The sequence below is a fragment of the Pararge aegeria genome, chromosome 21 (genome assembly GCF_905163445.1).
Source record: "Pararge aegeria chromosome 21, ilParAegt1.1, whole genome shotgun sequence".
NCBI lineage: Eukaryota > Metazoa > Arthropoda > Insecta > Lepidoptera > Nymphalidae > Pararge > Pararge aegeria.
In genome coordinates, this window is record NC_053200.1 from 12,060,751 (window position 1) to 12,078,877 (window position 18,127).

General features: G+C 33.8%; 2 protein-coding genes across 5 annotated transcripts in view; both read left to right on the forward strand.

The window, feature by feature from the left end:
• Positions 1-12,364, forward strand: part of LOC120632976 (aldehyde dehydrogenase, dimeric NADP-preferring) — a 48,477-nt gene extending 36,113 nt beyond the window's left edge. For 2 of the 3 annotated variants that reach the window (XM_039902981.1, XM_039902984.1), the window contains exons 7-11: positions 552-755; positions 3,645-3,760; positions 7,654-7,789; positions 8,711-8,861; positions 11,762-12,364. In XM_039902981.1, the coding sequence (XP_039758915.1) occupies positions 552-755; positions 3,645-3,760; positions 7,654-7,789; positions 8,711-8,861; positions 11,762-11,782 (628 nt within the window). In that variant the 3' untranslated portion in view covers positions 11,783-12,364. Of the gene's footprint in view, positions 1-551; positions 756-3,644; positions 3,761-5,684; positions 5,801-7,653; positions 7,790-8,710; positions 8,862-11,761 lie in introns of all 3 variants that reach the window. The other variant, XM_039902983.1, reaches the window with a different exon arrangement.
• A 4,114-nt stretch (positions 12,365-16,478) lies between these two features.
• LOC120633248 (ras-like GTP-binding protein Rho1) lies at positions 16,479-18,055 on the forward strand. Of its 2 annotated transcripts, none has more exons than XM_039903411.1 (2): positions 16,479-16,614; positions 16,822-18,055. In XM_039903411.1, exon 2 carries the CDS (start codon positions 16,827-16,829, stop codon positions 17,403-17,405), a length of 579 nt encoding a protein of 192 aa, XP_039759345.1. In that variant the 5' UTR covers positions 16,479-16,614; positions 16,822-16,826; the 3' UTR covers positions 17,406-18,055. The 2 variants fall into 2 exon arrangements, with proteins under 2 accessions (XP_039759345.1, XP_039759344.1); XM_039903410.1 differs by having other exon boundaries at positions 16,509-16,695.
• Positions 18,056-18,127: the final 72 nt, after the last annotated feature.

The following is an 18,127-nucleotide window of genomic DNA, read 5'->3' on the forward strand; positions in this document are numbered from 1 at the left end:
TTATAAGGTGCCTTCTTGGAATTTATCTCATTTTGAAGGATTTAATAATTACAATACATTACCAAAAACATTAAAACTCTAGTTCGCCGGATTTCAGAGTTACATGCAAATGAAGTTCGTGAATTAAGGTTATTTTTGACACATGCGATTATTGTACCTACCTATTGATGGTACTGTTCACAATATATAAGAACCACTAATCTATTTCAATAAAAGAGGCTTGAGATTTGAGAGGTTTTATTTAAAAAATAAAAACTTAAATTTTGATACCAATTTAAATGAGGCACCAAACGAAACAGTGTTCCGGCATTCTCCTTTATAAAAATTTATATTTCCTCCAAGTGTAGGTAAAAAGACTATAAAAATTAATAAAATAATAATAATAACAATAGATTATTTTTTACTTTTAAAACGTCAAGTCGTGTGAATCCACCGAGAAGAAGAAATTCAGCAGTGCATCTTTTCCAACGTCAAAAATTTGCAATTTAACATCCGCTTTTAAATCTTGTGAACCATTTACAAAATTTGCGTTTTTATGCACAAATTTTCAGTCGCCTCCAAACACTATTAGATGCAAGCAAAGACAAAGTAGCGCTCGGCGGTCGTTATGACGCACAAGAGCGATTTATCGCCCCGACAATACTAACCAACGTCACACCCAACGAGAAAATAATGGAGGACGAAATCTTCGGCCCGATATTACCGATTGTGCCCGTGGAAAACGCTTACGAAGCTATCAAATTCATTAACGAAAGGTATGTTCCGTGCACACTACATAATATAAAAGTTCAGACATAAGTCATAAGTTCATAATAATATGCAAATATTACAACCCATACGAGATAATACTCCATTATGATTTGTTGCAGTACACTCGAAAATTTTCGGAATTGTTCCCAACTCAATTTGTACTAAAATAACAATTTACTAGAAGTATTTCTAAATAATTTCAGATGACCAAAGAATTTCTAAATCTTAATTCTAAATTTATCTAATGATATATGATTCATGAATTACGAAAAGCGTATTTTTATATATATTCGAATTTCGAAGTAAGAGTGGTATTTTTTTTTAATAAATAAAGATCCGTCATTACAGGTGAAACGCTAAATTCAACATTATGGCGTCACGTTGGTTTTTTTTGTGAACTTCAAAAATCTCTGCGTAGATGAAGTATTTTGTGATTTCAAACTATCAGTTGCTGTTTTTGTTAACAATACCAAAATTAATAATCTTTAGCCATGGAACAAGGTCTTATTGAAGCTCTTATTTGTCTATGACGTCACGTAGGTGACCATGACAGGTGGCGAGCGTTTTCTGGGAAAATATTTTTTTTAATATAATTTGCAGTTAAACCTATTAATTTCTCTAGAACTCAGACATTTTTTTGGATAAAGTACATACTTCCGAAGGTCATATTGCATATTTAGAAAATTAGTCATCTAGCCTAGAGATTTATTTGTTTATTTAGAATGCTTTATTGCACAAACTTAAAAACAAAACAAGAAACACACAAGAAAAGAAAAAAAAATAGTTAAAAATAAAAACAATTAAAAAAATAAAATAAAAATTAAGTTAAATACAGTTGTGTGCAAAGGCGGCCTTATTTCAAAAGCAATCTCTACGAAAAGAGATCTACAGTAAGAGGGAGATTGAGATTGTAAGAGGCAGAAATAAGCATGGTCCTACTACCATTCTTATTTCTGCCGCCAAGCAGCATTGTTGTGTTCCGGTCTGAAGGGTACGGTTGCCGGTGTTAATTACAGGCACATGAGGCTTAACAACTACGCCTCAGGTTAACGGACACAAAGAGAAACCTTGTAGGTAGTGTTTCTTGCATGCCCTACGAAGTTTAGCTCTGTTTCTCAGCCATCTGCTTGGTCAATCAACCAAAAAAAAACCATACCGAAAAAAATCGTCCCTGAAAATTCTGTTTCTACTCTAATCTCTAACCTACTTATTAATAAACGTGGCAGAACGTCGCAATAGTTACACCAGTGTCTCCACCACACTTCAACTGGCACTCAATGACATTCATTGGCATTTGAAAGGATCTGTACCTTTAAAGTGTCAACAAATGGATAAACACTATTTAGCTATTCCAACGTCAAGCCACGTTTATCAATCTAGGGGTAGGGATCCAAGGGCCCTACAAATAAACTTGGCATAACGTACGAAATGTTATGCAGTGTTTTTATATTATGTGATAGGCCACGTTTAGTTGTAATTCTAAAATATTGAGGAATCAAGAGTCATTATTAGGTTCAAAATAATATAACGTAATAATCCTGTATACAAATCAAAATGGAGTGCACTTTTATAACGGGACCCTTTGAAATTAGTGAGCATTCTGGAGCATAATGATTATCACTATTAATATTCGCCAGATTTTGCTTTCGGATGGGCCACGTCATTAAAAATACTACCTTATGCAGTACTGATAAGGCTGATAGTCGCAATGATTTTTGGGTGTTATTTAATTGGTCATTGATTTTGCAGGACACAGTTCTCAATTGGTTTTCATAACATTGCCATCATAATGGGTGGTGCTTAATGCATTGGAAAGTGTGAAAGTTTTTTTTATCTATTAAGGTGTTTGAATTGGCTCACGTTGATATGTTGATATGTGTATACGTGGGTGTGTGTCCGTGTGTGTGTGCGTGTTTTTGTGAGGGTGATGTCAAATATGTTGTTGCACTGATAAAACAAGAATGCATCTTGACACTTTGTATTTTTTAAATATTAAATTAAGCGGTGTTAAATAATTTATGGACATTTGAATTACCTTACGTCATTTTGCAGTAATCTTCTTTTTGTTGTGATATTTAGTGTAGTAGAACATTCACAGTTAAGGATTTTAAACCATTTAAAATAATATATTTTAAGTACTTTATGTTTGGGGAATAAAGGTCAGTGTTAGCGACATCTAGTATAAAATGCTAGTTTATAGATTCAACTTTACTTAAATCTGTTCGCTTCACGGTCCTACAAAAAGCCTTTGGGCAATTTGAGCTCAGGAGATTAGGTTATTGTTGAGCCGAAATTTCAAAGTTATTATTACTCAAATCAAAAATAGTCGTCTATGCAATATTATGTATGCTAGTATTTTTGGGATGTTACGGAACGCGATGACGACAACACATCTGGAAATCCTAATGTGGAAATCATAGACTTTATCTGTATTCTTGGGTTACTTTTTATGTTTGTTGAAATAAATAAATTCTAACGGAACGCATCCTCAACAAGCCGATCCCGTGAAAGGATTCCGGTTGCCTCTGCACTATTCGACAATACTCCTACGAGCATTATGTGCTTCTAAAAGCACCCATCCTTTGAAAATAAAAAAAAGTATTATTATTTTTAATAGCCTGCTCATATCTGGACTAAAGGCAAACATTCGAGCAACCAACAACTACAAATTCAGCGAACATTTTGTACGGACCAAGTACTTCAATAAGAATTTTAAAATGATTGTAATCCAGCATATCCAAAAACGCTGCAAATTATTTTCACCGCCTAATTTAACATTTCAAGGTCATTGCGTACTAATGTGAGACGATACCAAGCGATTTATTTAACAACTCAATCGATTTATCGTAAACTCCGTGCGCGATCCAGTTACAACTTAGTTAGGACCATTTCAGGGAGCATCCATTAGTCCTATATCTCTTCAGCCGGCAAAGCAACATACACACGCTGTTCACTGAGCAGACTCGCTCGGGCAGTGTCTGCGTGAACGATACGATCATGTTTTATGGCGGTAAGGAGACGTGGTATAGGTACATACAGCCCTAGAACCAAACTTTTATAACGCAATACATACGATAAATGCCAATAAACTGTGGCTAACGAAAGAGATAACTTATGTCAACACACTTCGAAGTTATTTTGCCGTAAGAGAGAAAAGGACAGTTAGTATCCGTGCCCATTTCTCTTGCTCGCATTATGACACGTCAAACGCTTTTTTTATTAGTTATCTTTTTTCGTTGACCTTTGTCTGGAATCCATACAAAATTCAGCGATTAATAAAGTTTGTTTTTTATTCGCGTTGTCGTGCTGTTTATGTGTATCTAAAAAAAATTAGTTTGGTTCTATGGGTAGATCTTAGACCGAATTTTTCGCTATTTCAATAGGATGATTTTTAGCCTAAACAAGTAACAAATACAAAATAAAAACCAACCATGGCAATATATAAATTCTAGAGTTTAAATTGTTTTAAGCGATATTCAAATTTAACTGGCCTGACAGACAGTGTTGGTCGGTCAGTAACAGTTGGTCTATATGCTTGAGTTCTTACGAAAAGTCTAAAGAAAAAATTACTTTTATTTTTATGCCCGAGAAACCTATTTTGCACTAGAATATGGGTTTTTTGATAGCTATGCTCCAGCTATTACATACAGCTATAGCTATATATATACAGCTATAGCTCGTTCCAGCTATTTACGAAGTGATGCGTATACCGGCGAAGAATATTTATTTTGTATACTGACAGATAAATAATAGCTTTACAATTAAATATATAAACTCCAGCTGAAATCTACATGAGGTCAACCGTTTTTATATACTAAATATTATTTGCCTTGTGAATCTTTTTTATTGTTCTTGGATACAATAATCATGACTGTAGGATTAAAAATTTCAATCACATTAACTTTTAATCATGCAGAATAAAAATTTTCATATTTAAAACTTTGTTAAACATATAGCGAAAAATTCTGCCACTGGAAAGAAACGCTTTGCAAATTGAATCATTAAATAATTGTTAACATTATTACGTTGAACTTTTATTCAAGTATTTATCGGGAAATATCGAATTATATGAGTCACTTTGTGAAGCGTACATAAAAATATAATACATTATAATAAAAGTGTATGTAGCTATATAATATTTTCGACAATTCGTCTCTAATGGGTTCTCAGTGTATTTATAGAAAGCGTTTTCGAGGTCACGTCATTTTATTTATCAAATGATAATATCATTAAATAAATAACTCTTAAATTAGTTATAATTTCTGAAAATTTTTAGATAGAAGCTTTTTATATGAATGGCCGTCAAAGATGCGACGTCGAAAATGTTATTATAAATTAAACTTATTTCTTGCATATCATGGTGGTGGTTATGAAATTCGGTGATGGCTATTGAATGATAGTGCTAATTGGTGATGGAAATTGAATGCAATTAGGAATTGGTGATGAAAATTATGGTGTGATAACTAGGTATTATAGAGTTTTCTGGTGATGGATTACTCATTACTTATTATATAATCTGTGTAAAATAGAATGATTTTAAAACAACTGTAGAGCCTTAAATTATTATTATTTATGATTTTTTTTACGCTTATATTTTTTATTTCATGAAAAACCGAAAGGCCAATTAATGGGCATGGCACTCAAATGTTAAAATTACCATTTTTGACATTTCATTGATTTAATATGTTACTATCGTGACATTTACAAGAATGTATTATTTTTATATTAAAGGTGCCGTTAAATTGAAATATTCTTTTATATTAAATAATAAATATCTCGAATAAGAACGAAATAGAATTCTTGTAATTTATTTGTAAAAAAATCACTAATATTGGTTTATGTTTCTTTAAAAGCTTGTCTATGCCTTGAGCAAGAATAGGTATTACTAAAATCTATGGTTGTATAACGATGGCGGTTTATATTATCTGTGGTAGGGAAAAACCGCTGGTGTTCTACGTGTTCACCACAGACGAGGCAATGCGGAAGAATTTAACGGAGAACACTACCAGTGGTGGAATGTGTGTTAACGATACACTCATGCATATGGGAGGTATGATATGTAAATTAAAAACACAGGAACAGAAGTAAACCTACCCGCCAATCTACACCGAAGAAGTGTGGAGGGTCTAAGCTACATATTCTTCTCTTTTATTAAAGAGGAGGCCTTTGCCCAGCAGTAGGACATTTATAGGATAAAGAAGATAAGTTGACAACTTCTAGTATACAAAAAAAGACAAAATTATATTTTTATTTACTTACCTTACTTTGATGACACTTAGTCTTGTTTGACTTAACCACATAAGAGCCGGAAAAAAAATACTATTTATATAAATTCTTCATGTGCCTTTCATAGAAGAGTTGGGATGTAAGTCTAGACCCGCCACGATTATTCAATGCCGGTTGGCGGGTATTTATTTATGAATAAAATTGGCACATATTATCAGATTGGTAAGTTGCAAAAGCCATAGGACTGAAAATGTTTCGTATCGGATAAATCCGAGGAACATATATATGTACTATAATAATATACCTTTTTCTTTTGTAAATATATTTCCAAATAAAGCAAATATTTCTTTGGGTAAAACTGTTTCTAAGTCTGCTTGACTAAACTGCATATACTCTAAGTCTAAGTAATATTATTTCTATTTTGCCTTCCTTTGTGGATAATTAGACAACATTATTGTATTCTAAGCATGCACAATTGCACTATTCTTTCTATTAAAACCTATATTTAGCACTCGACAAATATTTGTAAATATTTAAGACTCACTCTAGCGGGTGTGAAATACCGATTGGTATTATCACATTAGTGCGATATCCGTAGCCTTAGCATAAGTTTGCTCGCAATCGTAAAGTCGTTTACAAGATTATAACGTCGCACTAAAATTAACCAATTAACTTAAAATTAAAAATCGTACTGACATTAAAAACAATTTAATGTCAGTACGATTTTTATTTTACAATGGTTTAAACTCAACATTTAAAGGATGTGATTAAAAGCATCCCATGACTTCCAATTATGACATTGAGGGAATAACATATTATGTGAACGAGTCTTTAGCTGTTTTAATTTTAGTACGTTCAAAAACATATTTGCTTTCAACACACCTATCTCATAACTGTCGTTAAGTGAGAGAGTTTTTTTGTCTCTGGGGTCTTCTTTTTTCTTTTTTGGCATTCGGCTAGGTGCGCTATAATTCTGCCAACGATAATGTAGTGGAAGAGAAAGAGAGACCTTGAAAACTCCTGTCAGTCACACAACTGCTTGTCACTAGGGATGCACCAGTAGACCACTGATGTCTACTACAATAATCGAAAACAATATTCCAATTTACCTGGCAAGTTTGTTGTGGGCTCTTCTTCCACCAGGGCGCGTTTGGAACCCTCCTAGCTTTAGTTTTAAGTTAACGAATGCCGTTATCTCCATCACATTAGTGTAACATTTTGAATGTTTTAACGCTACATAAGTGCCTGTGAAAAGGTCTACGTGAATAAAACATTTTTGGATTTTAATTTAGTACCATACTTGACAACATCTCTACGATTGCGACCTTGCAAATCTAACGCTATTAATTTCGATAAGAACCGGGTGCCTGGTGTGATTTTCCGCCTTCATTAACTTATACTTTCGCATGAAAGGATACCATCTAGTGACTAGCGCCATCTAGTTAGTAATACTGTTTCCCAGTATTCTAACTAGATGGCGCTTTTTCGATATGATATAAAACGCTACCTTTCACTCTATCGAATAATTAAATATGGAAAGGAAATCGCACGAAAGGCACTCTGATCGTCGATGGTGATATCAACAGATATTCCAGTCGGTTTTTGACAAACGTTTGGGAGAGTCTTTTTAAACATAAAGATTGAGCAGTATTCATAATATTAAATTGTAATTTCCAGTTGACACGCTACCTTTCGGCGGCGTAGGTAACAGTGGTATTGGAGCGTACCACGGCAAAGCATCTTTCGACACGTTCACGCACAAAAAGAGCTGCTTAGTTAGAAACTTTGCGGCGATTGGAGAGAAGCTGGCCTCGTGAGTTTAATTTATTTACTTTTTTTTTCAGCTTCGACTCAACCAGTGCCAGATGAATATGGGCCATAAACGGGTTGACGCGTTTTTTACTGCCAAAAATTTTAACACAAATGCCAGGCTATGCGGCTGTCAAGAAGTTTCTCAAAAACTAAAAAAAAAACTTCAAACAGCGTAAATTAAAAAAAAAAAAAGTCTGATACAGAAGGCAGTAGTCCTTGAAACGGCGCGTATTGTGAGGAGGTTCCTCACTCTGGAGCCCTGACCGCCGGTTACATAGGCATTCAAAAGCCCCGCAAGCGGAGAGTGGAAGTTTTTTTTATAAATTTATAATAGTTTTTTATTTTATTTTTAAGCTTTGTAATTTAAAAAAAAATGAAAAAGAATAAATGATAGAAGATAAAACTATATAATAATATTATTGTTATTATTTATTTTCGAAATTGTGGGTACAGAACATTTACATTTACTTAAACAGTCCCTTCACAATCGACTGTCACAGACATTGCGCAAATGTTTAATAAAAATTACATTACAATTTTAAAATAAAAATTCAATAATCAGATATGGCTAATAATGTCATTTTCAAATAATTAAACAAATAATACAATTACAAATGTACAAACTGTATAACAATACAGTTACAAAAGTTTACTAAGTATATAACTGTCATTAAGGTATTCTTTTACATTATAATAGTTTTTTTTTGTAGAGAGTTTTAAAAATTGCTTGCTTGAATTTAACTAGTGCTAGATTTTTGTTACAGTCCGGATGTTTATTATACAAAATAATAGCCATACAAATGAGTTGTTTGATAAGACAGCCAATCTTTTTGCTGGTACCCAAAATCTTTATTGAGGATTTGCGTTATTACATTCTTTACTGTACGCATATTGATATGTCAATTTCATCATTTATCCCCAGTGGTCGCTACCCGCCCTACACAGACGGCAAGCTGCAATTCATCACCACGCTGATGAAAAAACGGTCGGGCCCGTCTTTCAAGTACCTGCCTTACTTCATAGCATTCGCACTGGGCGCTGGATTGTCCTATGGTATCTTCGCTTGGCAAAAGGTAAAGAAGTAAATACGCTAATGGCCACCCATAGTACAAAATTTGTACGTAACCAATCGAAGGTCGGTTTCGCCAATCTATATCTATTAACGTAGAGAGTAAAATGGAATTTATGTAATTTGCTTTAAAGTTCAAATTCGCGCACACTATTCTACGCTGTCATAAAACAAAACAGGCTTACAGATTTCGCTACTCTCAAACGTGTGTCATTATGTCCAATTTCCTTCAACGTTACTGTGTTTTGGTACACCAAAACTCCACAAATAATTGCAAGCGTATAAATCTTATATTTAGAGAACAAAGATTCTAAGTATGAAATAGCCAATAATATTGAAACTTAAAATCATTGTAACTTTATATTATTTAAAAAAAAAACTACATATTCATAAATTAATATGAACGAAATAACGTTTTTTGGTCGATTTCATCATAAGACATTTCTCGCTAGCAAAAGAAGCGTGTGCAAAAACAAATCTGCGCGGGAAGATTCGTACTTACCTGCACAAAGCTTCTAGAAAGTTTAACACGATACTCGACTCCCGACACAGGACGGAAGTCGCACGCGCCTATTGTTTCATTGTTTCAATGAACGTGTTCAAACTGCTTCAAATAGTAGCTCTATTGACGCGAAATATTGTCAGCTGGTAATTTATCTACTAAATTGTACCTACTATTTATCTTAAAATTTTGGGGCTCGTTTTAGCTGCTGATAGTTAAACTTCGTCTTAGAATATAAAAGTTAATCCATTGTGTTACCTTATCTTGGTTGTATACACGACATAAGTCGTCTCAGATTGGAAGGTCAGGAGAGCGAGATAATTGCTCTAAGTCCCGAGCGAAATACGCTCAGTTCGATCAGTTTTTTATTCCAGTGGGTCCATTGTAAAAAAATTCCTAAAATAAACTATAAATTCTAAAACTTACAAATTTGACTTCGGTTGTGATAACTGGCCGAGAAGGACGAATTATAACTATAAAAAATTCATATAGTTGCCATTAAAATTAATTTTATCACTTATACTAGTTATTAATATAAATTCATTTATTTATTTATTGTAATACCACTCTAGGAATGTACATGCATATTTTAGACATATTTTGTATTAAGAAGAGTGTTAGGAATGTTAAGGGGGTGTTTAATCAAAACTGAAACATTGTAAGATAACTATGTTGGGTTGGCTGGCTAGAGAGATTTATAGGTGAAAGTTGTCCGATTCTATATTATTATAAATTTACCACCGGACATTACAAAAACTTTTAAGAAACAGTTGCTGTTAAGTTACTACTTTTTTCAATTATCGTTTTTTTTGGTAGCTTCGAAAATATCAAGCCTGGCTAGGTTCTATCGGTTAATCTCTCACTAATCGGTTGTGTAGTTATTAAAATATCATCACACCTTCATATTGAAATTTAAATTCATAATATATCAAAAGTTTTTTAAATTGTGAACTCACTTTACGTTCTAATTCTAGGCAGAACTAACTATTTAAATTCAAAATTCAAATTTAAAAATGTTTTATTCACGTAGACCTTATCACAGGCACTTATGAAGCGTTCATAGATCAAACATGTTACCACTAATGTTAGTGATTGTAATAACTGCATTCGTTAACTTAAAACTAACGCTAGGAGGGTTCAAAACGCGCCCTGGTCTAAAAAGAGCGCACAACAAACTTAGCCAGGTTTTTTTTGTTATCACCATCTCACAGTCGAGTTAATGTGAAGCTATGGAGTTGGAGATCCTTAATATTATAATAGGATTTCTTTTGAAAAATATAGATAATAAGTTACTCCATAAAATGTCAGCTTTATTCAAACACTCTCTTAAAATAAATGACGCCCTCTTGGGTAATATGCATGAATTAATACAAAACCCGCCGATAATCCACGATCATACGCACAATAAATAACACTACTTATTTTTAGCCACTACTGTTTTAGGCAAATGTACTTTAGCTATGAGTCGTTAGGTATATATGTAGTTACACTTACCTTAACGTTTGTCATTTTATAAAAATGTAAAAAATTATTGTAAGCAGTATATGAAATCTTTGTAAACAATATAAAATTATCATAAATACTAATATAATTATAATTATCTTGTATAATTACAATGATATAATTATAATTATCTTGTTTTATTCAAATCCCAACCAATTACTAGTGGCACTTCTATATTGACCGATAGAATCACATAATTCTTAAAGACTAGCTTTAGTTAATAAAAACTTCTAAGATGGAACGGTAATAAAGATATTAATTATATATAAAGTTTAACTAACGAATTAGTTAAACTAACTTTTTCCTTTTGTTGTGACCGCGTTAAATACATAGCAATATTACTCAGTCATAAAAATAAGTTTATGTATTGACATATCTTTTTTTTAAATAAATAAATATACGTCGATAATACGCACGTCCCAATCTAGCCCTAAAGTAAGCGTAGCTTGTGTTATGGGTACTAAGATAGCTGATGAATATTTTTAAGAATATAATACACATAAATGATTATAATATACAGATAAACACCCAGACACTGAACAACATTCATGTTCATAACACAAACATTTTTCCAGTTGTGGGAATCGAATCCACGGCTTTGGACGCAGAAAGAAGGGTCGCTGCCCACTGCACCAACCGGCTGTCTAAATTTTACCATCCCTCATTACAGTTTATGGTTAATAAGGGAGGGAAATCTATTTGCGCATAGCAACGCCGGATAAGGATTATAGAACGCCAAACACCGTGTCGTAATTTATTTAAGGTATAAAGTAATAACTTTCGCAGGGGACTGGTGGCGCTGATATATTAAAACATTATCAAACAACGTCCGCCATCAAAGACTGGCCAACTGATATTTATGTTGTATTTATTAAAAAACTATAAATTCACCATTACAGGTTGCTTCGGAGGAGTTGTAAGAAAGCTGTGATGCAAACGTGATGACAGTGTGATAACGATATTTAATATATTTAAAGAAATAAGTTATGTTTAACATATATTATATTTTTATATTTCCTTAGCTTGTGTTATACAAATATTGACATTTTATTTCTGTCACAATTTCCGTACAAATAATACTGTAATACTTCAAGTTAATTAACTTTATGAAATGGTAAAGAATAATACATATAACCTTGTGAGTAAAATAACAATAGAACCGCTATCTACTTCTTTTTTTTCTAGAATTGTGTTTCTATGGGAGTAAACTATATAAGTCTTTTGAGTCGAAATTTTTTAAAACAATGTTCTTGCATTTATTTTATATTTATAGATATACTTTTTTACAGCCATATTTACTTAGGATATAGTTTTGCCACGGTTTTTAAATCATACAGTTTATGAATGGACCTTTGATTATGGATGGATCTTTAATTTTTATTTCATAAACATTTCCAAATATGTTGCAAGTCTGCCAATATTATTCTCAAAACATACATATCAGTTAAAAATGTCGCAATAAGATTGTTCATATAATAAGGCGAGTAAGAAAAAAAAAAAAATAGTAAACACGTACGTTTCTAAACTGAATGATTACTAAGCTGTGATTTTTCTAAGGTTGAAGGGGTCAGAAGTATATAATTATAATGTTATCGAAGTTGCTAACCAAGCAATACTATTTAAGAAGGATATAAAATTGTGTTAGTTTGGTGAACATGTTTTCAAAATATAGTTTATTTATAACAAAAGACTGTTAATATTTTTATACACAATTAATTACACTTAAAAAACGTATTTCATTTACATTCTAACAAAAGTTACCTAAATGAAAGATTAACTATTGTATTTTCACTGTTGCATAAATTTTTATTTTTTAAAGAAAAATAAATCTACTATAATATAATACCAAAATGTTACAGAAATAGTTAATCGTTTATTAATTATTATGTTATATTTAATATAATAAATTATAATGTTTCGATATTGAGAGGTACCTGTTTCAAAATAAAAATGGTAAAAAATATATTATTTGAATTTTATTATACCTTAAGAACGCAAAACCTTCGATTAATAATGCATAACAGATTTTTTTTTAAAGATAGATCTGGAAGTTCTGGCTTCCCTTGAAATAAGACATTACGTTGACATTGGATTGAATGCATTATTCATATCGCCGAATTGGATTAGACTTAAAAGTTTTATTTCCCAAGCCCATCAAACTGTGTTTGATAGTTTGTTGGTTTGTGTTTTACGCCCTCACTAAGAAAGAAATTGATATTTGACATTTATTGGTTTTGACAGTATAGACTACTTTATATTTCGATCTTTTAAGAAATTCTAGTAAATACGGGCAATAGCTGTATATAAATTATATCTAACGAGCAGCCCACTATATATTGTGTAGGATGCAAGTTATTTAAAAAAAAATACATTATTACGCAGCCGCTTTTACATGCTTGCTTGGGCTCACTGTTAATTTTGTGTCACCCACATCGCTAATTTTCTTTACATTGTGGGTCAGGCATTACGTTGTATGCATTACATACTATTGTAAGCATTACTCTAATAGTACAAAGTAGATACATATAATATATATATTTGTTGAACAGAAATACGACACGAGCATCTAGAAAACGACTGCTAGAGCTTGCTACTCAACACTTAGATTTTTCTGGAATATCTGACTTAAACTAGCAGAGCGTGAATCAACGAAAGTCCATCGTCAGGGTGAAACTTTTAATATAATATGGACTAACATTTAGAATAAATATAAATAAATAAAACATGCAAACAAACAAATTGTAATAAACACCACTAAGAATCAGTTAGGATTCCCGATTCCTGAACGAAAACTGTAGGTCTTGGTAGGCGGAATGTCAATGTCAGTGGGAAAAAAAGGGGGAATTAACCGGTGATGCTGGAAAAACAAGCATGGTTAAAACTTAAAAGTACAGTTGGTAGAAGTTTAAATTCTGTTCTCTTACACCTATGGAGGGTAGAGGTAAGGAGAGTCATCTTATATGGGAGAAAAGTTGAAAAAGTGTCCAGTGTATGCGCTAAATAACAGTTCAAAAATCCTCCACAATGGCGCTGGTGGATGCACAAGGTATGGTATGAATGTAAAATCGTAGATGAATTGAAGTATGCCGAGTTAAAAAATTTAATGTCATTATCGACTAAAGTAGTTAATTATTGAGAATTTCAACAACTTACGTTGTACAAAATATTGTGGTAAATATAACCTTACTTCCTTGTATCTCCTTGTTTATTTTTCAAGCCTACTCTAACAATATTTATATTTGGCGCTTCTTTTAAGAGTTACCCTGATGCAAATGTGGCGCCATCCTAATTTAATACATTTTGACGACACTTTTTCATATACACAGATGACTCTCCTTACCTCTACCCTCCATACTTACACCTAATTATGAGAAGAAGTAATTGTTTATAAAGGAAAGTAAAACGAACAACCACTTTAATTGCGAGTCATTGAAACGTACTTTCTTACAAACCACAAGTTGCTGACGAGATTGGAGATGAGTATTAACACATTTACATTAAACCTAGTTGCTAGAAGCCGTTATAAGCACCATTGTGACAAAATAATAATCGGTTAAAGTTTAGGCATGTAATTAAACTTTATAAAACTATTCAAACCTATTAAGTCGGTAGGTACTATGATAAATTATAAGTTATATACAGCAGCAGCATATATATAGCAGTATAGCTACCTGCTTTAAATAAAGCGAAAGTAAAGTATTAGTATGAAAAATGTTTACCTAGTAGGCAACTAAAATAAATCTCGAAGTACAAAGTAAATAAATAACTCTTAAATATGTGCACTGTATTTTATTTATGAGAGCCTAACCCAATGTTTCTAACACTTTGCCTTTGCTTCAGACCAATTCAGTGGTTGAGCCGGATATAGATAATAACCGTGAATATATAAAAAAAACAAATATTGTTTGTATTTTATGCCACAGATTATATACTAGTTAAAATTATTTCCAATAATGTTCCATTGAGCGGTGATAGCACAGTGGGAAAGGCATCGGTTTCCCTTTCGATGCACCAAGTTCGATCCCCGGCATGCACCTCAAACTGTGCGTTTTTAATTTAAGTAAAGAGTGAGAAAACCTGTATGCCTGAGACTTCCCCATTATATTCTCAAGGGCGTGTGAAATCTACCAACCAATCAAACAGGGTGGTGAACTGTGGCAAAATCCCATTTAATTCTGAGAGACTGGGAGGATGACTAGGGAGGGCAAGTCAGATTTATTTAGGTCAGATTGTCCGCAGTGGTAAGTTTATTTGCACTTTGATTAGTACATACATACACAGGTTCATACGTACATAGGTTCATACATTTTCGGCGAGATGTCCAGGGGGGACAGCTGCCTCCACGTAGTAAGTAACAATAAAACGACCGTTTACAAACTGTTGAGTCGACCGTTATTGTTCCGATCGTCGTTTCAGTCAATGGTCTTCTTGCGAAAAGCTTCGACCAACATCTTAAGAAGCTTTCACTTTGTTTTTGGATCAAGGGTCGGATAAAGAAGGCAGTAGTCCTTGAAATGGCGCTTATTGTGAGGAGGTTCCTTACTCTGGAGCCCTGACCGCCGGTTGCTTGGGCATTCAAGAGCCCCGCAAGCGGAGGGTGTTTTTTTTTTTATTTATACATTTTTAAGTGTTTTTTTAACTTTTGTAAGCATCGTTAAGATTTATAAATAAAAAAAAACAATAAATGACAGAAATAAACTATATAGTTGCATGTTTGTAAAGTGTTACGTAGGCATACCCGCGGGATAGCGACAGTATGCATGCTAACCAACAAGCGGCAACGCCGCATAGCATCATGTTTAAGTTACGCCGGCGCACCAGATTCCGACGACTTGCTTTAAATCGTGATGCGATACCCCTTTTACCACGCTTCCTATGGGAATTAACTATAAGAGTTAGACATAGGAGCTCGTGCGACCAATCGGCCGAGCATAGTTAATTTTACTATTATAATATTGTAACTGTTAGTTTAATAAAATATGTACATTATGGTTAACATCTTTACAAACTGCACACTGCTTATACCCATCGACCCTTAATATAAGTAAGGTTTGTGTTCTGCGTATCATAATACTTTCTGAAGTACTGGGTAAAATAATTTATAACCAACTTGAACCTGATCAACAATAAATACACTCATCTAGCTCATAGACGTAAACGCAGTGCTTATTCGTTGTCTCCTCTTTGGTCACAGTCGTAGTTTTTTGTTACCTGTGGCTAACCACAGATAAGGTAAGTGTACCAATCTATGAATATACATATTCTTCGTTCTTTAATTTATTCTTACTGTGTCGTGACCTTTCAATGCTCTGGATACGGATAATACCAGAAAACAATACAGTGGTAACAGTAGCGTTGATATTTTAAGTAAAATAAAATCAAAATTTAAGATTTTATACTCTTTGGCTTTGCTGTATCTGCAACACTCAAGTTGAAAAAGTCAATGATATTGTTTATGGCAATTTCTATTTGATATATTTATTTATTTACAGTTTATGGCAAATAAAATGTATTACTGGTTCAATTTTAAAATATAAAATCCTTAAAAATATTTGATAATTTAATAGCACAATATTTTTCATATTCAGTTGTTATATTTTGTTTTCAGAAGGAAACATAATATTAAACATTTTTTTATATTGCAATACTATTCTATGAACGAAACGAAACTCGAAAGTGCTTGTGATGAGTAAAGACGATTAAAAAAGTGTCGATAGGTCAATATTCCGCAGAAATTAGCCAGAATCTTCAGGTATCTACAAAATATACTAAATAACCACCCTCGCATGTGAGGGTACTATGTGGTGGTGCTGTTCTTCTTCCGCTAGCTCAGGTGCTTATTCACATTTGAGGGCTTGTCTGACTACTCCCTTCCCATATTCCTATACGGCGGCCATATTTATAAGTCATGAAAGGCGTTGACGCTCATCATAATAATTTGCGTTGTATTCTTTTGCAGGACCGATGGCAGCGATACGAAAGAAATTAGTGATCGTCGGTGACGGTGCGTGTGGTAAAACGTGCTTGTTGATCGTGTTTAGTAAAGATCAGTTCCCGGAAGTGTATGTGCCGACAGTGTTCGAAAATTACGTCGCCGATATCGAAGTAGATGGCAAACAGGTTGAGCTCGCACTGTGGGATACGGCCGGGCAAGAAGATTACGACCGCCTGCGGCCGCTTTCATACCCCGACACGGACGTGATCCTAATGTGTTTTTCGGTAGACTCTCCAGATTCCCTGGAGAATATACCCGAGAAGTGGACGCCTGAGGTAAAGCACTTCTGCCCCAATGTGCCCATAATCCTAGTAGGCAACAAGAAGGACCTGCGTAATGACCCTGCCACCATCAACGAGCTGCGTAAGATGAAGCAGGAGCCCGTCAAACCTCAGGAGGGCCGCGCAATGGCCGAGAAGATCAATGCCTTCGCGTACCTCGAGTGCTCCGCTAAAAGCAAGGAGGGTGTGCGCGAGGTATTCGAGACAGCGACGCGCGCCGCTCTGCAGGTTAAGAAGAAGAAGAAGGCCAGGTGTTCTCTGCTGTAATTGTGCTGTTGTCGGAAGAACTCTGATTTATGAATCGTTCGCATACTGCCTGAAACTTACGTTGATACGACTCGAACTCTGCGCAGTGCGACGTCGGCCACACAGTGCTTCCTTCCGATACTGACAGCTGACGCGATGTGGCGCCGCATAGCACGCACACCCACTCAGTATTCGTGTGGCTCTACTTTCACTATTGGTACTTGTATATTTTATAGATTATCTATAAAGATTAAGAGTAATTGCCTTAACATAATTAGTCGGGGATGCAGGCTGGCCCGCCTGGGCTGCGGGATGGTTTCGTGCTATACTATCATGTTATATATTGAGTAGCATTTCTTCCACAAAATGAACCCTCGACTGGCATGGTCTCAGTGAGACTATTGTTTAGTTTGATATTTTGTATTTTTCAATAAAATAGTGATGTATAAATGGTGTAGGAGGTTTATTTGACGAGGAGTGTGAGCCCCACTTGACTCAGCTAAGTGCCTGTCAACTAGACATGTCTACGAGACTTACAATCTGAACCTAATCGTTTAAGGCAGTTTTATTGTAATCTATTGTTTGTGTGAAATTTTAACTTCCATACGGTTATATCGCATGTTAATATAATTTATTAGTAATAAAGGAACCCCACATTTTAACAATTCTTTTCTAGACTTTTTGACTTTTATAAATTTAATACAGCATTTATAAATTGAAGGTTTCTATCTAAGATGGGGGAT

What these genes read in the sequence shown, in the direction of transcription:
- LOC120633248 (XM_039903410.1), top strand. Translation starts at nt 16,662, where the DNA reads ATGTGGTGGTGCTGTTCTTCTTCCGCTAGCTCAG. An exon ending in TTCTTCTTCCGCTAGCTCAG is followed by an intron (nt 16,696 to 16,821) that starts GTGCTTATTCAC and finishes ATTCTTTTGCAG; the next exon opens with GACCGATGGCAGCGATACGA.